At 38.9% G+C, this 21,584-nt stretch overlaps 2 protein-coding genes across 3 annotated transcripts; both read left to right on the top strand.

Annotated features, from left to right (window-relative positions):
* Positions 1-3,755: 3,755 nt before the first annotated feature.
* Positions 3,756-7,384, top strand: LOC131335566 (tyrosine-sulfated glycopeptide receptor 1). The gene has a single exon (XM_058370990.1). The coding sequence runs from the start codon at positions 3,906-3,908 to the stop codon at positions 7,179-7,181; it is 3,276 nt and encodes a 1,091-aa protein (XP_058226973.1). The 5' UTR covers positions 3,756-3,905; the 3' UTR covers positions 7,182-7,384.
* A 2,479-nt stretch (positions 7,385-9,863) lies between these two features.
* LOC131335565 (uncharacterized protein C630.12) lies at positions 9,864-17,281 on the top strand. Of its 2 annotated transcripts, none has more exons than XM_058370989.1 (13): positions 9,864-10,275; positions 12,033-12,092; positions 12,185-12,363; positions 13,028-13,163; positions 13,955-14,051; positions 14,721-14,780; positions 14,855-14,955; positions 15,167-15,201; positions 15,304-15,361; positions 15,445-15,519; positions 15,591-15,748; positions 15,860-16,123; positions 16,568-17,281. In XM_058370989.1, exons 1-13 carry the CDS (start codon positions 10,138-10,140, stop codon positions 16,788-16,790), a joined length of 1,584 nt encoding a protein of 527 aa, XP_058226972.1. In that variant the 5' UTR covers positions 9,864-10,137; the 3' UTR covers positions 16,791-17,281. The 2 variants fall into 2 exon arrangements, with proteins under 2 accessions (XP_058226972.1, XP_058226971.1); XM_058370988.1 differs by having other exon boundaries at positions 16,565-17,281.
* The last annotated feature ends 4,303 nt before the right edge of the window (positions 17,282-21,584 follow it).

Genomic DNA, 21,584 nt, shown 5'->3' with positions numbered 1-21,584 from the left:
CTCTTTGTGCTCCACAAAACTCTTTGTTCAAAATTAAAAAGGTATCGTTCGCATGTGTAAAGTGAATTTCAAGTATGGATAATTTGATAATTTCTCATAAATAGAGACAAGAAAACAAGTATAAGAGGATAAAAAGAGGGGTTAAATTATTATCCTTGAATATTTGGTGGTTTGTGAGGTCATGGTCGTGCCTTATTGATTCCTACTCCTATTCAAAAATCTTTTGATAAACTTAACGAGTTCTAAAAACATGTTTGAACCTTGGTTTTCATTTTTAAATGAGCTTTGATCAAGCTGATCACAAGTTGATCTTGAGCAGCTTGAAGTTTTTAACCATCGTATATTGCGAGCCGAGTCATAGTTTGTTCACATTTTGGTTTGACATGTTAAGAAGGTTAAAAACATATTCAAATTTGTTTTGTTTATTGGTCTATTTGAACGTGGCTGGGATACAATTATATTGTTGCCGAAATGTCAACTATGATTTCACCAGTCAAGGTATTTTGAGCCGATCAAAAAAGGAGAGGGTGTTTTGGGAAGGGGGGGAGGCTGCTGTCTCCTAGGGGACAACAGCGTGCTACTGTGCTTGATTTTTGGGTCCACTCCGGTTTCACTCCGATGATCGGAATCGTTCACTTTGTAGAGCTCGTCGAGTAGAACAATTATGCAAAAAATCAGCTTAATTGAATATTATTAAGTGCTTGATCGGAACCTTTATACCATGAAAAGAATGGATCCGAAATACTGGATCAAATCCACTGTAACCCATGGACCCAGAGTTATATGGGCTCCGATCAGGCACTTAATGATATCCAATTAAGCTGATTTTTTGCATAGTTGTTCTACTCGATGAGCTCGACAAAGTGAACAATTCTGATCATCGGAGCGAGACCGGAGCGGGCCCAGAAATCGGGACAGCAGCACGCTGCTGTTCCCCGCTTCCGGTGTTTTGATCCCTCCCCCACCCCCACCCGCCGCTTTTTTTTTTTTTTTTTGTATAATGAAAATTCATTTATGCCAAAGGTTTTGTGGCCAGCTGGCAGCTTCCTCCCAAATTTTTTCACGGGTTCGAATGCACCATATAAGGTGGTGTTTGGGTGATTTTTATTCCCTTTCTTAAGATCCGGATTAGAGTAAGTTACGAAAAGGAAAAAAGAAAAAGACATGCTTTCCTTGCTATTAATTATCAAATCCAAACTGGATCTCAACAACAATTTCTATTATCGAAATAGTACTAGTTTTTGGCTTTGACTTTATTCAGCAGTTTCTTATTCCTTCTCTTAGCTTTTAAGTATAACCTAAGGCATGATTGATGAAGGTGATAAGACTTTCCGAAAGTTATCCATTAATGATGTTGTCGGTGTTATTGGTCAAATGTTTCTTTTAATCTTTTAATGCTAAAATAAAGAGCAACTTGCAGAATTTAATGCACACCTATAGTTGTACTTCAAATGTTTATATATTAATCGGATAAGTTTCCCACCATGTGAGTTTGGGATCTTATGAAAAATAAACCAAGGGAAACTTGTTTTGTCACTTTTCTTTTGCCAAGCTAGAAAACCGATCGAGATGAAAGAAAATATATACTACTAGTAGTAAGTAGTTTAATCGAGTCGTCTTTCCCTCTGTCACTTCCCCAATCCAGATGGTTATTGGCTGTATAGATCAAGGACAGATACTTAAGTAGTAGTAGTAGTATTATTTATACCGTTGGAAGGGAAGAAGGATGATGACTATTGGTTATGTTCTGTCCCATGGGTAGGAATGTAATTGTCAGTGAAGTGTGACATAAATTCTGCCAATAACTTGGTACTATGCTGCCCTGGAAGGCTAGAATGAGGGGCAAAACTAGAACCAACCAGCTCATGAAAATTCTGTGGACCAAGGACCAAATTGAAAGTGGATGGGTCTGGGATGAGATAAGCCTGTTCTCTACAAGTCAATCCTCATTCTGCACTGCAATGGCTGGACCCATTATTATTTGCTACTCCTGGGGTCTTTAACCCAAACTCCATGTGCCACGAATTCGTGGATCTTCCCCATCGAACGTGCCATGAGCTCAACTCAATAGAGTACATACTGAGCTAGCCCTATAATTTGATCTAAATCGTTTATTTCTATGGCTTGTTGAGTATGAAACTTCGGTAAAGAGATTAGATTAATCAGACGTTGACCGGTGGGTGATGTCCTTTTCATTATGATAGCATCTAGTTTTATTTTTTCCAAATCAATATGCTCTAGTCATGGGTCTATATAAAATTGATCAATTTATTTTTTTCACGGCTTATCAACTCAGCAAGCAAAACCAAATGAACGGCTCAAATCAAAATTCAAAATGGGTCCCATTTGAACCCACAATACGCGTGCTGCGACTTGGCGGGCCTTGGTTTGACATATTTGAGTGAGTTCTAGAAGTGTCGCAATGTCGCAAGAAGAGTGGATAATTTTGTCGGGCAGGGTGGATTGGAATGTAAACGATTGTCAAAGCCCCAAGTGGGAGGCTTAGATAACTTTCACGCAAATTCTGACTTTGAATGGTAGTAGTGGTAGTTAATTGAAACTAGTTGGATTAATAAGTTATATAGTACTACAATTTTCTCAAACCCCAAAACTTGAGTTCAAAGAATCTTGTTCTCGTAAAAACTAGTACTAATACTACTGCTGCTGCTGAGTATGCACATGTCTCGTTACAATACGTGCATTAAACGCTTTTCACTTGGTTTTTTTGTCCTAATTAAAAAAAAAACGTATTCGGTAGATTTGAATCAAACTTTTGTGAATTATTAGTTCGTTCTAGTGAGAGGAATCAGAAAAGTAAAAAATTATGACTTTTACCCAAATATTTTGAGAAATATCCAAGATCAAACCCAAAAGCCCAGCTTTTTGAAAATTTTTGGGCTTTATCTTGGATATTTTTCCAAAGTATTTGGATAAAAGTCATACTAATTTTTTAGTTTTTCGATTCTTCTTGTCGAGACGAATCAATAATCCATAAAAGTTTGGCGCAAAACTAACAAATGCAATTTTTTTAAAATAAAGACAAAAAAACCAAAAAGCCCAAAAATCTCACAAAAACCTATGTGAACAAGTTCACAAAAACTATCCCATTTATTTCTCCCGTCACACACGTCTTTAGCTTTTACTAGTATTTCGCAACCTAACAACTTTTCTAGATGTTCTGATTCTCGTGACTCAAGCAATGCTGCAACATCAAGCAAATGGAGCAACACTTATTACATTCACATGAATTCAATACCTCTATTTTTTTTTTTTTAATAATTTCTATAAGCAATGCCAAGTTTCCAAGCTAACCAAACAAACAAACTTGATTTGGAAAACGGAACACAGATAAGGCAATTATAAATACACACGATTTAATTATTCCATCTAGTTGTTGTTTTCAGCAAGCAAAAAAGTCTATGTTTCCTTATTAAAATGGGCTTGCCGCAGAGTCTAATACTATAATAAGCAATTAAAACTCTAGTTATTTAGGAAATTTGTAGTAAGTATTAATAAAAAATGGACAACATTACCTGCACTGGTTTGAGTTTCTCTTTCTCTCTCCTCACGTAGATTACACGCTTCATTTCCCTATCATTTGGTCATCGATTTGCAATACCGACGGGAGAGAGAGCTGCCCCAAAAAGTAAACGCTTTTTTGAGACTTCAGACCCTCATCCTGTGATGCTCTCTAGTCTCTACACGTCAACATCAACCACTCTCATCACCCCATCTCTCTTTCTCTCTCTCTCTCTCTCTCGCTCTAAATGGCCAAATGGGTATTGCAGCACAAACTCAAATGAAAAAGTGGGGAAAAGGCCCACACGATTGATTGGAGGAGTATATTTGGCATTTATCAACAACCCTCATCAATCTGTCTTCTTATTTTGTTGTCATCTGTTGTGATGATAATGATCAGAGATATTAAACACAACCCCTGCCGGCAATCGGCACTCATACATCATCACCACAGCAGAAACAGAACTACCATGCTCTTTCACACCAATCTCGAACATTTTCATCTCTTCCTACCAATTTTCCTCCTCCTCTCTCTCTCTAGCTTTGCCAATCTCATCCACGCCTCCTGTGATCAACTGGATCAATATTCCCTTATCTCCTTCTATCATAACATTTCCAGTCCTCCACCATCTCCTCTGAATTGGTCTACTGCAATTGACTGCTGCTCCTGGGAAGGCATTGCTTGCGATACCAATGGTCGGGTCACCAGGCTTTGGCTACCGTTTAGAGGTCTCTTGGGGACGCTTTCGCCCGCCCTTGGAAACCTCACTGCTCTCTCTCAACTCAATCTCTCTCATAATTCACTCTCCGGTTCGTTCCCAGATGGGTTTTTCTCATCCTTCAATGGAATTCAGATCATGGACTTGAGCTTTAACCGGCTAGTCGGACAATTACCATTATCTGATGAATTGCCAGTTTCCATGCAAGCATTGAATTTGTCCAGTAACAAATTGGGTGGGACAATTGAGTCTTCATTTCTCCAGTCGGCTATGAGTTTGGCATCTTTTGATACAAGCAACAACAGTTTCAATGGCTTTCTCCCTACCTCTATTTGTGTCACTTCTCCATCTGTCAAACTCCTGGATTTCTCCTCCAATTACTTCAGCGGCCAGATTCCCCAAGGATTTGGAGGGTGTTCTCAACTGGAGGTATTCCGGGCAGGTTACAATAACCTCTACGGGCAGCTCCCAAGCGACATTTATAATGCGGGGCAACTGCTAGAAATCTCCTTACCTGCCAATACCCTCGTTGGACCCATCGATGATGCAATCGTTAACCTAACCAACCTCAGAGTCCTTGAACTCTTTGGTAACCAATTGAATGGCACAATTCCTGAGAATATCGGGAAGCTTGCCAAGTTGGAACAGCTGCAGCTTCACATCAACAACCTGACTGGAAATCTGCCTGCTTCGCTGATGAATTGCACCAACCTCATCGCACTGATCTTGAGGGTGAACACCTTTTTTGGTGAACTCTCATCCCTTGATTTCTCGCAACTAACTCAACTTTCCATAATTGACCTTGGGAACAATAACTTCAACGGTAGTCTTCCGGTGAGCCTTTTCTCGTGCAAATCACTAACGGCTATTCGATTGTCCACTAATAAGCTAAATGGACAAATCCCACCCGAAGCAGGCACATTGCAATCGCTGTCGTTCCTTTCAGTTTCTTTGAATAGCCTGACCAATATCACAGGAGCAATCCAGATTCTCATGGGTTGCAGGAACCTCAGCACTTTGATAGTCTCAAAAAATTTCGTCAACGAAGTGATTCCAGATGATGCAAACATATTGGATTCAGAAGGGTTTCAAAATCTCCAAGTTCTGGCTCTGGGTGGTTGCCTATTCACTGGTCAAGTTCCATCTTGGTTTGCTAAGCTGGTGAAGTTAGAGGTCTTGGATTTTTCTTACAATCAGATCAGTGGTTCCATTCCAGGTTGGTTTGGGACTCTTCCGAATTTGTTCTACCTAGACTTGTCTTTTAACCGTCTTGGGGGATATTTCCCCGAGGAACTCACCCAACTGCCTGGATTGGTATCAGACGAGGGCTCTGCCCAAATAAACCGGACTTATGTGGAGTTACCTGTCTTTGTTAGCCCAAACAATATCTCTCTACTGCAATACAATCAGCTCTCCTTTCTTCCACCAACAATTAACTTGGGAAACAATAGCATAAGTGGAAGTATTCCTGTTGAGATCGGACAATTGAAGGGTATTCACGTGTTGGATCTCAGTTGGAACAACTTCTCCGGCAACATTCCGACACAAATATCTAATCTGACTAATTTGGAAACAGTTGACCTAGAGGGAAACCATCTATCTGGAGAAATTCCAACCTCACTGATTAGTCTCCATTTCTTGTCTTCGTTCAACGTCTCGTACAATGATCTCCAAGGACCAATACCAACAGGAGGTCAGTTTAATACTTTTCCTGAATCCAGCTTCATAGGGAATCCATTATTGTGCGGTTCAGTTCTAGGCCAACATTGCTCCACTCAGCCCGATTCTACACCCACTTCTGCTCCGAAGAGAATCCTCAAAAAGAACATCATCATTGGACTCGTTCTCGGTATCTGTTTTGGCATTGGCTTTACCATGACTATGCTAGCATTTTGGATATTGTCCAAGAGAAGAATCCTTCCAAGAGGTGACCCTGAGAAAGACGATGTAGGAACAATGTCATTCAACTATCATTCTGAAATATCCATCGAGCTCATCCAGGATCCCAGTCTAGTAGTAGTCTTCCCAAGCAATAGAGAAGAGATCAATAACCTAACAATATATGAGATTCTGAAAGCCACTGACAATTTCAACCAAGCAAACATAATCGGCTGTGGGGGTTTTGGATTGGTCTACAAAGCAACTTTAGAAAATGGAACGAAGCTGGCTATTAAGAAACTTTCGGGAGATATGGGTATAATGGAAAGGGAATTTAAAGCAGAGGTAGAAGCTCTATCAACAGCCAAACACAATAATTTGGTTTCCCTTCAAGGATACTGTGTGCATGACGGCTGCCGAATACTTATGTATGCATACATGGAGAATGGAAGTCTTGATTATTGGTTGCACGAGAAGTCTGATGGTCCAGCTCAGCTAGATTGGCCAACTCGGTTGAGGATTGCACAGGGAGCCAGCTGTGGGCTGTCTTACATGCACCAGATATGTGAACCACATATAATACATCGGGACATCAAGTCCAGCAACATACTCCTTGACGATAAGTTTGAAGCACACGTTGCTGATTTTGGATTGTCACGATTGATTCTTCCTTATGAAACACACGTCACCACTGAGTTGATTGGAACTCTTGGTTACATTCCTCCGGAGTACGGTCAGGCATGGAAAGCCACTTTGAGAGGGGACATGTACAGTTTCGGGGTAGTCATGCTTGAGCTTCTAACAGGGAAGAGACCTATGGAGGTATTCGAGCCGAAGATGTCAAGGGAATTGGTTGTGTGGGTAGAGCAAATGAGAAGTGAGGGAAAACAAGATGAAGTCTTTGATCCTCTGCTGAGAGACAGGGGTTTTGAAGAACAGATGCGGCAGGTTCTTGATGTGGCTTGCATGTGTATCAATCAAAACCCTTTGAAGAGGCCGACTATTACAGAAGTGGTCAATTGGCTCCAGAATGTAGGGAGTGTCGAGCAGCCATCAAAATGCTAAAAGCAAAGTAGTAGTACATAAGCATACTTTTACGAAATCTGGGTTTATTGTTACTGCCCATTGTAATCCAACTACACTTGTATATATCTCTGTGGACTGCGGAGGTGAGCATATTTTCATTGCAAAATTTTATGTATGATAACGTGTGATCTTGTACATAGGCAAAATTAAGTGATCCCACTTCAATATTGAAACTTACAAGGGAATCCGGTTTAGTGTTTACTTCTTTTTGGTTTGTTCAAGAATCCTAATTAGACTAAGATAATAAGAAAGTTCACAGAAAGAATATTGCGCACTTATTTCAACTAAAGGTCAATTCAGTTGTACCGCAATGGATACATGGCAACATTATGTTAGGCCCTTCAGGGATGAGTAAAAGTAAATCATGAGCTTGCATTAGCAACATAAACTTACTTATATCACTTAACCAGCACATCACATCTTCAACCCGTCTTTTGGCTTGGAAATTGCAATAGATTATGAGAACAAAGATTGACAAACTTCTCCGTAATCTTCAGTTTCCTAATGAACTTTCCTGCTAGCAGAACATGAGTTTGCTTAAAAATTGGATTCACTTGTATAAACAAGGACGAACTTGTGACCCTCATTATGCAGGAAAAGATGGAAAAGTACACATTGCATTATCAAGTCTATATGAATCATGAGTTTAAGTTTCAAGCATCAATTCCATCTCTAATGCTAATAATTCTTTTTATAGAAGTCAAAAGCCACCTGGATAGAGAGCATCCACCGAGCAACCGAATCTGCTCCATGCCATTACTCAAGCATTTAAACACCCTTCATTAACAATATATCACTTAATAGGGCTATACTTTTGATATGCAAACAATAAGTTAATAACGGCATTATTCAATCATCCTTAGAGGAGTTTGAACCAATCACTCTTAAATGAGAGAAAATATGGAGCGTGATTATGACCATCGTAGTCCAATGTGATTAATGTGACATCATAAAGAGGAGCCAAAAGCAAGCAACATTGAGACTCGCAATGGTGGGATGTTCATCTCATTAATATCTCAGAATCCTATTGGTGAGTTTGAAGTTCCACATTGTCATCTGTTTTTATGCCTGTAAGTAGGAATCAAAACAAGTTAACTGACTATGGCACTACTTCTTTCCAGTAAGGTTACAACCATGAACCTGCCCTTGTAATAACGCCTTTTACGATTTTGATATTCAGTTCTCTAATCTAATAACCCTGAGTTGCTGCAAATAAGTTCTTGTACCTCAGAAACAATGAAACATTACATCTTCAAGTAAATTATTCACAAATAAAAACAGAACACTCATCAAAGGGCTGAATAATAAACTTAAGAACATCAATAACTTAAGGACAGACACCCGCGAAAAGAATTCCTTGGCGATGGGAAGACAATAATGGTAACAAAGGGCAGATCAATGAGATAGTTTACACGTATCAAAAAATAAAATAAAATAAGATAGTTTACATGATAGCATAACGCCATAACCACATTAGACACAGGAACCTTTTTTTTTTGCTCAGCCATTGAACACAGGAACTAAAGAGAAGAATTTCCCGACAAGGCAATTTTAGTTTCTACCACGGAATGTTCACCGAATAAGTTTGTGAAACCAGATAGCAAGTCAAATGCCTATATGAGCTTAACATCTCATTGGGGCATTTTCACGAGCAGGTGGGGGACAAAGCAAACTGGGATAAAATTTAAGAACACATACGACCAATGTTTCAATCTAAAAACCACCGCGCCACCGTATGTGAAAGAAGATTTGATTAAAACTGCCGCCACTTTTGGGTGTCCATCGAAATATGAAACAATCACGCAGCAGGAAGGGGCTAGCATTCATCAAAATTACCTTTGACACAATAGCCAATGGGTGCATCAAAGAGCCCTCTTTGGAATATGTATCCGTGACCATGTCGCGGGCTCCGCCCCCAACCCCACCAAAGTACAATTAAAATTGAAATCCCCCTTTCCCAGTCATCTAATCTCAAGTATTGAATTCAAAACCGACAGTCATCTAATCTCTAGTATTGAACTCAAATCATCTCATCACAAGTATTGAACACAAAACAGGCATTCATCTAATCTCTAGTATTGAACTCAAGACGAGAAGCATGCTCTACTTGGCCAAGTTACTCTTTTTTTTTGGCCTTGTTAGGGTACAAATAGATAAAAATAAAAATACTAAATAGTGTTGCTAAACTAATTTGGTGCTATTATTTTGTGCCCAGTTTTATATTCAGACTAGTATTAAACTAGGACATCTCTTTTTTTATGACAATATATTGTGATGAATCAATGATGTGAGAAATTTTGACGAAGCAAAAGCTAATGTTAAATTAATGTTAAATTAATGAATGTCTCTACTATTTATTGACAATGGAAGAATAACAGATGAATTATACTAATCTTAGGCACTCACGCGTACTTAAAACTTCAATTAGGCAATGTAGTTAGGTTATGAAAGGAAACTTAATTCTATCACGACTTTAATAGGACAATCAGGTTAGTTGACCGGTAATCGTTACTAGCAAATCGAGATACAAAGTAGTTTGATTATATGATACAGTAACAAATTAAAAGCAGAGTTAAAAATAAAGAAAGTGATTGTAAATAACGTAGAGCAATTTAAAAAATATATTTAGAACAGCATCGAAAATGCCTGAAAAATCAATTGAAATGTTAGGAGCTCATTTGTAGAAAGAAAATGGTTTTTGGGTAATTAGTAGGAACTCTTAAAAAAATGCTCTTTTATATACGAAGAAGACATCAATGAGATAATTTTCTCCAAAAAAGAAAAAAAAAAGAAAAAAGAAGAAGAAGAAGAAGAAGAGTATGGAAATCCGTATGGCAAGACAGTTTAAACTGGATTAGTTGACTCCCCCAAAAGGCATATTTTGGGAACAAGAGAAACAAGGTGGCGCGGCAGCGCAGCGCAGGGGAGGAGGAGGATGTGGAATCTGACGGTGGTTCTGTGCGTGATATGGGCGGCGACCCTTCTCTACGGCGAGATGTTCGCGTTCTGGGTCCCCTCTTTCTTGACCTGTTCTTGGCCTCATCATCTACGTCATCGATCCCCTTCTTCTTCGGTAACAACTGCCTATGTCCCCTTAGCTGAAGACTTTTTTTTTTGTCTTTCCACTTTTTTGAGCTTTAGTCCTGTTCTTGATATGATCTGATACGAGCATTTCCAAGATCCTGTTTGTAGTTAGATAATTGATTTCAGACTTGTGGTCACTGTTTAGTGTACTTTTATAGTGATATCTCTCTTTATCTCGAACATTGACTTGGTTTGAGATGTGGCCGTGGTTGAATGCTTTCAAATTATCTGAACAAACTGAAGGACTCTATTTCTCCAAAAAAAAAAAAAACTGAAGGACTCTACCCTATGCAACTGTACTGTGGGCAATGAATATGTTTTTTCTTTATCGAAACAACTATATAAAGAAATTTCGAAGTGGGGATTTCATGATATTGGGGATGATTCCATGGGATAGGCTGGCAATGGTGTTTTCAGGTTCCACCCCCATGCCTAAATCTGGATTCTGCGTTTCTTTCTTGAAGTTCATAATTACTTGGATCATTGTTTTTTCAAACCATACAGGTCACACACTTAAGTGTCTGAGTTCATTATGATCTCTTCTGGCTGCCAGTTAGCTGAATTATGTCTCTTGAAGGTCAATCTGGGGAAAATCAGGCAGACAATGTGAAGAGACTGGATCCCGTTATAGCAGACCGAGAGAGATTAGATTTACCGATGTTAAATGATTGAAGAGTTAGAATGTCTCGGCGTATAGTTCCCAAAAGCATCGCAACTTGCTTCAATTTTTCTTCCGCTTCTGTGTTCCTGTTACAGTATATCCCAACTTTCCACATCTTTTGCTCTTAGCAACCATGGTCCAGAGGCCTCTCCATAACACACTATATCATGGATCGTGGTTTACATTTCTTTAGCTTAACAGAATTCTAGCAAATCAGTAAGTTAAAGCTACTGTGAGCCCACAAATATGAACCGGAAGGTGGAGTGATCACGAATTAGCATTGGGATAAATTGGACTTCATCCAAAAGTTTGCATACTGTTTGAGGACTCCCACGGTGCATAAGCCATACAGAATTATTGTCTAGGCAACCGGTGAAAGTTGAAAGTTGTTCAAGCCCTCATAAAGTAATGATTCGCTATGTCAATGTTTGTGGTGCAAACAAATAATAAAATCTAGACCTACGGGGTAAATATTGAGGAAAGCAACTGGAGTATTAGGTTTGGCACAAATTTATCAAAAAAGAAAAAAGGTTTGGCACAAAACTTCTGGTGGATAAACTGGCATGCGATGTAACTCACCTGTGAAGCAATGAGAAACGTTTGCTTGGATAGATACTCAAACCTTTTATTTGGTAGCATGTTAAAGGCTCTGTTGAGTACTAAATTTTTTTTGAAGAGTAGCAATGGTTAACTTTTGATGCAGAGCACTGCAAGTGAGTACCCCAAGAAGAATAAAAATTTGAAATATATCATGCTCATTGTCTCGTTTGTTTGTCAGTGATTTAAGAGCATTGCTCTCTTGGGACCTTCCAAGAATTGGACACCCCTATATTCCAATCCTTTTCCCCTGGTGTATAGATTATAGCAAGTGGGACTGCCAGTGCACCTTTTGGACTTCCTTTCCTCATGTCATTATATGAAAACTGGAGCTCTATCCTATGTGCAAGTTGTCATGCAACAGGCTGTAGTAATTACAGATACATATGGAGCATATATTATTCCCTGTGTAAGCTGTATATATGATTGCATGTGTCTATGGGGATCTCCATAAAAATTTGTTATAAAGTGTCGGCTTGCTATTTCAGATAAGTGGAGCAGAATTTTCAAGTGAGTACGTGAAAGTTGCTGTTCTTACTGATCCACAGGTTAATGTTTAACTTATTTTTCATGTGGTGTCCCTTTCTCGGTCTTATATATATCCACAGTATATCAGTTCCAGGTTCGTAATTTTGTTTAGGTCATGGACCGAACCTCCCTTCGCCTTGCTCCAAAATCACTGGCTTTGGAATCTGTTCAATTCTACACGGACTTGTTCATGCGCAGAGCCATCTTAGCATCCGTGTTGCCTTTCCAACCTGATGTGATTTTGTTTTTGGGTGATTATTTGGATGGGGGACCTATATTATCTGACAAAGAGTAAGATGTGTAACCTGTATTTCTTCTTGGAAATTGAATTTATTGTTTATGATTTGATCATGATTTCGTTTTGGTTGCTAGGTTTTTCTTTTGTCATTGCCTGATATTAATAGAATCTCCGAAGACATAAGAAACGATTTTAGTATAGTTATTCCCCATACATACCAAGCACCTTGGAAAACTGTTTTTTGGGTTCTCTGAGGTATGGTTCCAAAACTACAATGCTCTTTAGGATGTTTGTTTGTTAATGCTAGCAGCAAACAGCTGAGAGATATGGGTGCTTGCATTATCAGTTTCTTGATTGTTGGAGAGGGTAGATTGGAATATTCTTCTTTCTGCACTGATGTCAGAGTTAGGTGGATTCCCTCAAAAAGTTTGTCTATAGCTTAGGGGCTTTAGACAAGTTGTTTCCGCTATTTGTACTTTTAGTTAATGTATGTGAGAATGACCTGTCTCGAAAGTCACGTTTTTGGACAACAAGAGAAACTTAGCCTCATTTTAGTTTCAAAGTTTCATTATTTTGGCCCACCTTTGATTTGTGCCTACTCAAATCAATTTTCTGCTTTGTCTGTAACTCTATTTTAGGACAATGGATCTCATTTGTAATTTTGAGGGCATTTCTATTGCTACTTTTCCACTGTCAAGGCCATTGATACTTTTATAGATGGCAGGAATCTTTGAGCCGTTTTAAGCATATTTTCAACCTGAATATGCTTGAAAGAAGTGCAAAAACCCAAGTATATTACCTTCCTGGAAATCATGACATTGGCTATGCAGCTATTCACTCACGAATGCCAGAGGTACGTTTATTCATTATTCCATGACCCTTTTAGCAGGATATATGGTCTTTGCAATTCCAAACTGCCTTTATTCCTTTCAGTATTGTGAGACAACATGTAAGGCTTTGCTTATAAATTCCATGCCTTGCCTGCAACTCAAAAGCCTCAATACCAGTTGAACATTGACCCGTTGTTCCCAGTTGGCTCGATTCCCTTGCCTTCCCTTTTATGCACAATTGGGAGCATTCAAGTGGAAAATGAATTTCATATCTAGAGGGGACTTGACTGGATTCATAGCCTACGCAGTATACATACTAAATTGCAAAACTGACGTGTGGAAAATTCTACCTTCATTCCAAAGAAAGTACATAACAATGTCTGTGGCTTGTACCAAGCTTGGCACAATGCAATCTTAAACCAATACTAATACATCACTGTGCTACTTAGCTCAGCTCAGCTTAGTTTGATGGTCCACCTAAGGAGTATAGGCTCATCCTAAACAATCCAAACTAGGTAATTAATGTTGGTAACTTGAGGGTTTTATGATGCAAACAATCAAATTCATGACAATTAAGTGGGATTTAGAATACTTTATGCTCAGGGTCTACAAATTCTTCTTTATATGACTAGAAATTTGAAAGCTATATTATTCAGCGGTATGATATGAATTGTGTGCTGTATGTTATCTTTTTTATTGTGAAAGTTACTTCTACACACTTGACAACTGGTTCACCATTGATACATGCTTTGGTCCAATCAATTGCCATTGTGCCGTGATTTCTTGCTGGTTTGATATTTTTACCTTTATACAGGTTATTAAACGCTATGAGAAAGAATTTGGTTCAAGGAACTACCAATTTACCGTTGGAAAAGTGGATTTCATTGCTATTGATGCTCAAACTTTGGATGGTAAGGAACACCTTTACCACTTTCCGTCAGTCACTTTATGCTACTTTCCCTACAAATACACAAAGAACTTGATGAGTACGATAGCTGTAGGGCTTTTGCGTTATGCAAGCTCGTTTTAGTTAACGGGTAGCTCATAGCCTGTAGTCACCAGTAAGTGAGAAAACTCGGAGGATAGGTTGAGTTTGTTGTCTCCATATCTTTGTGGTTACTTTTTTGGCTTTCATCTTCTTCACTTGTAGAATATGTTATTTCTGCAATTTAATTGAAGCCTTACCATACGTATCGTTGGTGCCATATTATTTACCAAAAAATGGGATTGAAAATTCTTTTTACAAGATGACTGTGCAGCACAAGTCCCCTTTCTGTTCCTTTTTGTGAGCAAGGACATTAAAACAATTGGTCTTGTCCCTGTCCAAATTAGTGTTTCTGTTGTTAGGGCTTTTTGGAGACGAGATTTGAGAAAATCCTTGAGAGGAGTGAACCGGTAAATGAATTTATCACCCACCCTCAACATGTCGAAGTTTGCCTATACTTGAAATTTGTTGGGCTTAGATTAGGTCTCCAGATCTCAGCAGGGTACGCCTAAGTGGGAATGACTCAGATTCTCTATTTGTATAAGGAGTTGATTGTATTGAAACTTCAAAGGTCAGGGCATTTTTTCATGTGCAGGGCCTTCACAAGGACACTTGACTGCTGCAACCTGGGATTTTGTAAAAAATATCTCAAAGGGTAATATGAAGTTTGCTTTATTGCTTTTCATTCAGTGTTACATTGATTTGGTACTCATGACAAATCGTTTCTAGATGTTAGTTTGACTCCGAGGGTTCTACTGACTCATATCCCATTATATCGACCGGATTGGACTTCCTGTGGCCCACACCGCTCTTCTCCAGTTATCAATCAGGTGCAACTGCTATTTTTATTTCATATGCTTGGTTTTGGAGTTGTGATTCTTGGATTTTTCACCTTTGCTGAAACTCACTTCAAATTCATTTACTTATGAGCACCGTTGCAAGTCTTATTGTGGTGAGTTAGTCGGTTTTGAATTAACACGCTCGTGGTCCTGTGACTCCTGTCAGTAGCTGAATTTGCAATTGCTGTTTCTTTTTCTTCAGAGGGTTTCCAGGGATGCTGAGACTGAAGAAATACTGTAACTTCTTGCCTCATTTTTTACTCGGTGGCCATGTTGAACTACATTGTTTTACATGTTTTGGGTCGCACACTCAGTTTGGTGATTTATTTACTGGTGTAGGTACCAAAATTATGTCACCAAAAAATCGTCAAAGTCCTTGTTGGAAATGGTCAAACCTGTAGGTTCACTCTGCTTTTCTTGATTCTCAGCCATGAGAAAAAGAAAAAAAAACTGGATGTGACCTAAGCTTTATTTTTCTAGGTACTCATCTTGTCTGGTCATGATCATGATCAATGTACAGTGAGCCACTTATCGAAGTATGGGCAAGTGGCAGAGGTAAGCACCTGAGTTCTGAGGATATATTAGTTTTGCTCATGGTATGACGTCTGCTTGGTAACTTTGTGCAGCATACCTTAGGGACCATAAGCTGGCAGCAGGGTAACCTGTATCCATCATTCATGCTATTATCTGTCAGTAACCAAGCATTGGACGATCTATCCAGCAAAGAAGATGCAATATTAACTCATTTGTGCTTTCTTCCTATGCAAACACACATCTACATATGGTAATTATGATGTTATAAGTCATGTCGGTTACTCTAGTCTACTTATTTCTTCTTTTTTTCTCCTGTCATTCGCTTTTGCTCGTTCTGAGCTATATTTGCCTGAAATGGCAGGTATATTTGTCAATTTGTTCTGACCCTTCTTGTCCTACTCCTTTGGCCAACAAACGGCATAGACTTCTCACGTCATTTTCGTGGTTTCATGGGGTATATCAGAAGCCTTAGCTGCAGCATTTTTGGAGATGTTACGAAAGAGAAAAATGACGATGAGAATTGTGAGTATGAGATGATTTGGGATGCAGAAGGATCTATGCATCTTATAAAGAAAACTTCGAAGGCCCCTACTAAATTATCAAGTGACAAGGGCGTGGTGGAGAGGTATGTTTCATTTGTCTAGGCCAATGTCTGGCAGTGAACAAAGTTTCGACACTTTGTTTTCTTGTGCAGGCCTCTGCCACAGTGGCTGTTCATTCTCTTTAGTTTTAAACATGGAGAATGAGGTGGTGGTGATAAAACTAAGAATGAAACAGGAAAAATACCTAACTAAAACTAAGAATACATGAAGTTACATTGGAGGTAACGAATGTTGTCCACATATACTTAATATGTGCAAATTACACATGCTGCACACACCTAGGACAAAGCACTTACCAAAAAATCTGAGATTTTTTATATTTTTTATATTGTTATATTCTTAATGAACATCGGACGTGAAGATTTTATCATGCAGGAAAATGGTCTGCTGCACTGTAACCACAGCTTATGCTCGAGTCATATGCACCTAGGTTGTATGACTTTCATTTGTTCCTTTACTTTTAGCAGGGGAAATGCTGTGATTCGGCCAGCAGCTAAAAAACACATCTCACCGGAAATGGATGTCTCCGTGTCTGTGGATATGAATGTACCACTTATTCGAACAAACAAGTCAAAGACAAAAATGGTCATCCGGAGATTGGTACGAATAGTTCGGACACTTATAGTCGTGGCTGCAGTTAATGTCCCTCTGTATATGATGTTGCTCTTCAAGGATTGGATTGACAAATGAAGTCAGAACTCAGCGTCTAATCGGTTATGCTTTTGTGCAAGTAGCTGCTCTTAGATGGATAGGATATCAGGCCAATTTGAAGAATCAATGCCCGTTTGTTCTTTCTTCCTCACTCCCTATAGGTTTTTTTATCTGACTCACTCCCCAAAGTTAATTAAGGCTAATTAGAAGCTCCGTTGGAGTTGTTCAGTATGTGTTCTGAACAGTTTTAAGTCGTTTCGATGGGTGTTATAAGCTCAAGGTGAAGACATTTGAACCCGTATGTAGAATAAATTTCTCAAAGGTGTACAAGCTGACATTGCCCTGTCTAGTGCACAATATATGAGGTTTCATGATACAAACCGAGGTCCTAAAATTCTCTGAAGGACTTTTATTGTTTGTATTTTGAGATCTAAGTCATTGGGTTTCGTTACAATGTGGATTTGAATTCTCTGCTTTGGAGTAGGCTAAGTCAAAGAAAAAGTTGGTTATACACATAGTTGTACGTATCATATGATTTGTATCGTCTCTTTCGGAGAACGATATACGTATTCTACCTTGTAGTATCATTTTTGTATAGAAATCCTCCGATACGACATGCAATTTGTACGTGTATCTTACTTCAGTACGGTATCCTACAATTACTTATTGGGCAAAAGTCGCCAACACTTCTCTGATGCCTAAGTCAATTTGCCTTAGCTTGGAGAAAGTGAAATTAATTGTGTATAAGTTGCATACCTTTGGCTTGTGGAGCTGAGATGCATTTTAGGAGGAGTTCCTTAGGATTGGGACCCTTGGGTTTAATCCATTTGTAACGGGTTTGGATAGGTGTTGGAGTGTCCTCTTCACCTTAGCACTCTATAATCTTTATCAAGACCAGGAGCCCTTATGCTGTCTGGATTTTCCATGGCTATCCCTTAGGATTCTCGACCCTATCCCTTGGATCGGAATAAGGGGGAATAAGGCCTTGGCTATTCTAAAAGTCTTTTAGACTGTATGAACTTCCTCCGTAGAGTATTTATAATAATTGACTCTAGGTTATGAGTTTATCATATTCCCAGCTCTCGAGCTGGATGGCGTGTGTACTTAGCTCACCCCTTGAGATGATCTAGATACCTGTATGAGCTGTGCTCACAGGTTGACCTCAGCCTGGTCAATGGAGACTAGCTCTTATGTGCGGATCTCATGTCGTTAGGCCTCGACATGAGCCCTTGAGCTGTGCTGGGCGTCTTGGCCTGGGCCCTTGGGAGGTTAGTTTATACCTATCAGGACCTTATTTCAAGAAGCAGAACTCCAAATGCATTAATATGAGCTATTTAATCTAATTATGATATCTTTCAAATCATTTGATAGATATTCAACCTTAAGGTAAGGCTTGTATGGAAGAAATTAAATACCATACTTCAATTGTGTTTTGCTTGATTTTTCTTTCTATAACAAAAAAAACAGAAAGCCTTAATGTAAACAGGCCCCAGTTGAGAAACTTAAAATTTGGTATCGTAAAATTTTTTTTTTAATGTAAAGCATAGTTTGTTAATGTTATTAGGTGTATCTATTTTTTGATTCCTTGTTAATTATGATTAACTTGAAGTATAAACTAAATTTAGTATTTTGGCATAAGAAAGTTAAGTTTAAACAAGTCCAATTGACAAAAACCCAAAAATGGAAGATATTATTGAAGAATATATAAATATTTACTAATATTTAGAAGCTCTAGAATATCCTTGTGAAATATCTAGAGTTTTTTGTGAGAATTAGTCACATGTGTAATTCTAGAATTATTTCAAAATTTATCTTATACTCTGTATGAAAATATCTTTGTACTAGAGCTTTCCATGTAGTAGTATAAATAGGGACGAGTTCTTGCCATTTGTACCAAGTTAAATAAAAAGTTTGAGTTCAAGTGTAATTCAAACACTCTTCTTCCTCGCTCTTATCTTCAGTATTCTCTCTTCCAAAAAATTTGTCCAACTAAATAATAGAAACTCCTCCTCGATCTTCCAACAAACGTATCTTAAGATACACGATACGTATCCCGATATGATCTATACAATTGAAAATCTATACAATTGAAAAAATGATACACGATACGTATCCTGATTTGAAAACACTGGTTATACATCTGTTGATAATAGAATCCTACCTATATGATTGAAGTACATGCATTGTTCTTTAAATTTATACTTTTTCGTAGTTTTGTCCTCTCTCTTCCCTCGCATGGCCTAGGGTTTGGGTTTCTTCAAGCAGTTTTGTGGCAGCAAGGGAGGGGGAGGTGGGCAGATCTGAGAGCTCACCATCCCCAGTGAGGTGTTTCCCTTCTCCATTTGTGGGATGTTCTCTTTTTTGCTCCATTTCATCTCCACCTCTCCTGCCATAGTTGCTACCACCCGTCTACTGCCTCTCACACAACACAAATCCCTAAGCCCACCGCCACTCTCGTCTATTTCTGGATTTCTGGATCCACACCCACAGATCCTTAATTAACCATTAACCACCCATCCATCTTTCCTCTTTTGCCCCTTCTTCCAAACCGTACATAGCTAATTAAATTCATCTCAACTCGTCCTTTGGTACCTCTTCTTCTTCTCGGAGAAGATTAAAAACTATCCTCACGGCTATGATGTGCTGAACAGTGTGGAAGGCTATTGGAAGAAAGTAGGATAGCCAAAATCTGTGGTGCAGGAAGGGGATAGTACCTTAGCAGGTGTTTGCTCAAGTTTTGGGTTGGGTCCAAAGGGCCCAAAATTTATAGCTGAACAACAAGATTAGAAAGCAATTCAAATTATAGTTGTTCATGTGCAGTTTTTTAATTTCCATCAGAATTATACGCAGCAAATATTGAGGCAAGAAAAACAACTAGGTGATCTTCCAATCCAAATATATGGGAAGTCATGTGCTCGAAACTTAAGGACTAGATTAGATCAATAGTTCCATGTCTCGATTCATCTTTGTTTTTGGCATATATTTAAGGAACAAATATTTCTTGCGCCTCTTCTTTATTTTTTTGACAAAAAATATAAAATTCATCCAAAATGAAATGAATACAGACAATTTGCATCCACGTAACTGATAATGAATACAGATAATTTGCATCCACGTAACTGATATACAAACATGATATATATAGCATTCGTCAATGAACAATTCCACAATCCTCTCAGTCTCAGTAATAAGCCAAAAACGAGACAACATAAATCTTTTATTCATACAACACATAACAAAATCACAACAACTGAATACTTGAACACTTGGTCTCTTCGGGCCACACCGCAAGAAAGTAATTTCTTGCTGAGGTGGATGGCCTGTCTTGGACTAGATCAGGGAGTGGATTAGTCGAGGCGCGCGTGAGCTGACCTGGACATCTCTGATTGAGATACCAAAAAAACAAAAAAGGAAAAAGAACTTTTTTTTATGGAAAAGGAAAACAACATTTGAACACTGCTCTTGGACAAGTTCACAGTACTTCTTGCAGAGAGCTCCCCTGCACATTCTTTCTGGATCTTATTCATTACTTCCATGGATCCCTTACTTCCACATGTATTAAACTATCATCCATAAATTGAACCATAACATTTCCTTCATTATATGCTTGGAAGAAGGGAAACTACAAAGACAGGAGAGCCCCTTATTGTTAAACCATTGTACGACTAATACACGATATTCTTGAAATGCCACGAGTAATCTTCAGATAAGCAACGTTAGAAGATGAGTTGACCCCGCATGTCAGCTTGCCGGAGTTCTTCCATGGCGGATGGTCAGTTAAAAAGTGGCGGAATGCTGCCGGAAACCTCTCCCTCGTGCCCAAAAACCCAATGGTTCGTCACCATTAAGGTCAAAAACAGAGGAGGCACGTAAGAGAGAGGAAACAGGGGCAACAAAATACAGCCCATGAACCAAACCAGACCCCCCTAGATGACAAAACCGACAGGAAGGAAAAGAAGAGGGAGAAATGGTGTTTCCCTCACAAACACATCTAGCTCACGAATCTTAACTTGTAGACTTCTCGCGACCAAAAAAATTATCTAGTCTTCCCGAAACATCGATCACGTTGGTAGTGCGTCCCCTCAATAGGGAAAAAAAAAATCACGAGCCCACTATTAATAGGACACTCTCCAACGTGCTGTTTCGGGAAAAACTAGATGATTTTTCCATGTTGAGAACTCAAGTGTGAGATTTGTTTGCATGATGTGTTGGTTAACAAGGAGTGATACTTATATGGGTATATAGTAGATGGATTAAGAAGGTAAAAAAAGAGGAAAAAAAAAAAAGGTTTCGTGGGGGGTGGTAAAGTTGGTGAAATGGGTTGTGGGAAACTAATCATCTCCTTGAATGGACCAGCAGAGAAGGGTGGTGGCGCAGCGGCGGATGATGTAGATTCGGGCTCTCTGCTCCCTAATCAAGGAAGCACACTTCCTTGTGATTCCACTGCCCTTTCTCTTTGAAGAGGTTTTGAACTGTTGCTTTTGCTCAGCCATTTGTGGTGGTTGGTTTGGTTGATGAGGAAAGGCGAAAGATTTTTGAGAGAGAAAAACGGAAGGTTTTGAGAAATGGTAGAAGATGGTAGGGGAAAAAAGGGAGAAAAAAGCCCAAAACTTGGAGCTAGACCCTGAGTAGGGCGGGGTAGGGGGAGACATGTATTTATATCCGATCAACAGGGGTTGACTGGGTTTCTAGATTAAGGAAGAGAAAATTATTCAGTGGTGCAGGATCATTAATTCCAGACTCTGTATCTGTTCATCTCCGTAGGGCCCTGTCATCAAGTGATACAACTGGAGATGGCTCAGCCATTAATTAGATTCCCTTTTTCTTTACTAC

Source organism: Rhododendron vialii, chromosome 8a (assembly GCF_030253575.1).
Source record: "Rhododendron vialii isolate Sample 1 chromosome 8a, ASM3025357v1".
Taxonomy (NCBI): Eukaryota; Viridiplantae; Streptophyta; class Magnoliopsida; order Ericales; family Ericaceae; genus Rhododendron; species Rhododendron vialii.
This window is presented reverse-complemented; position numbering and strand designations above follow the sequence as displayed.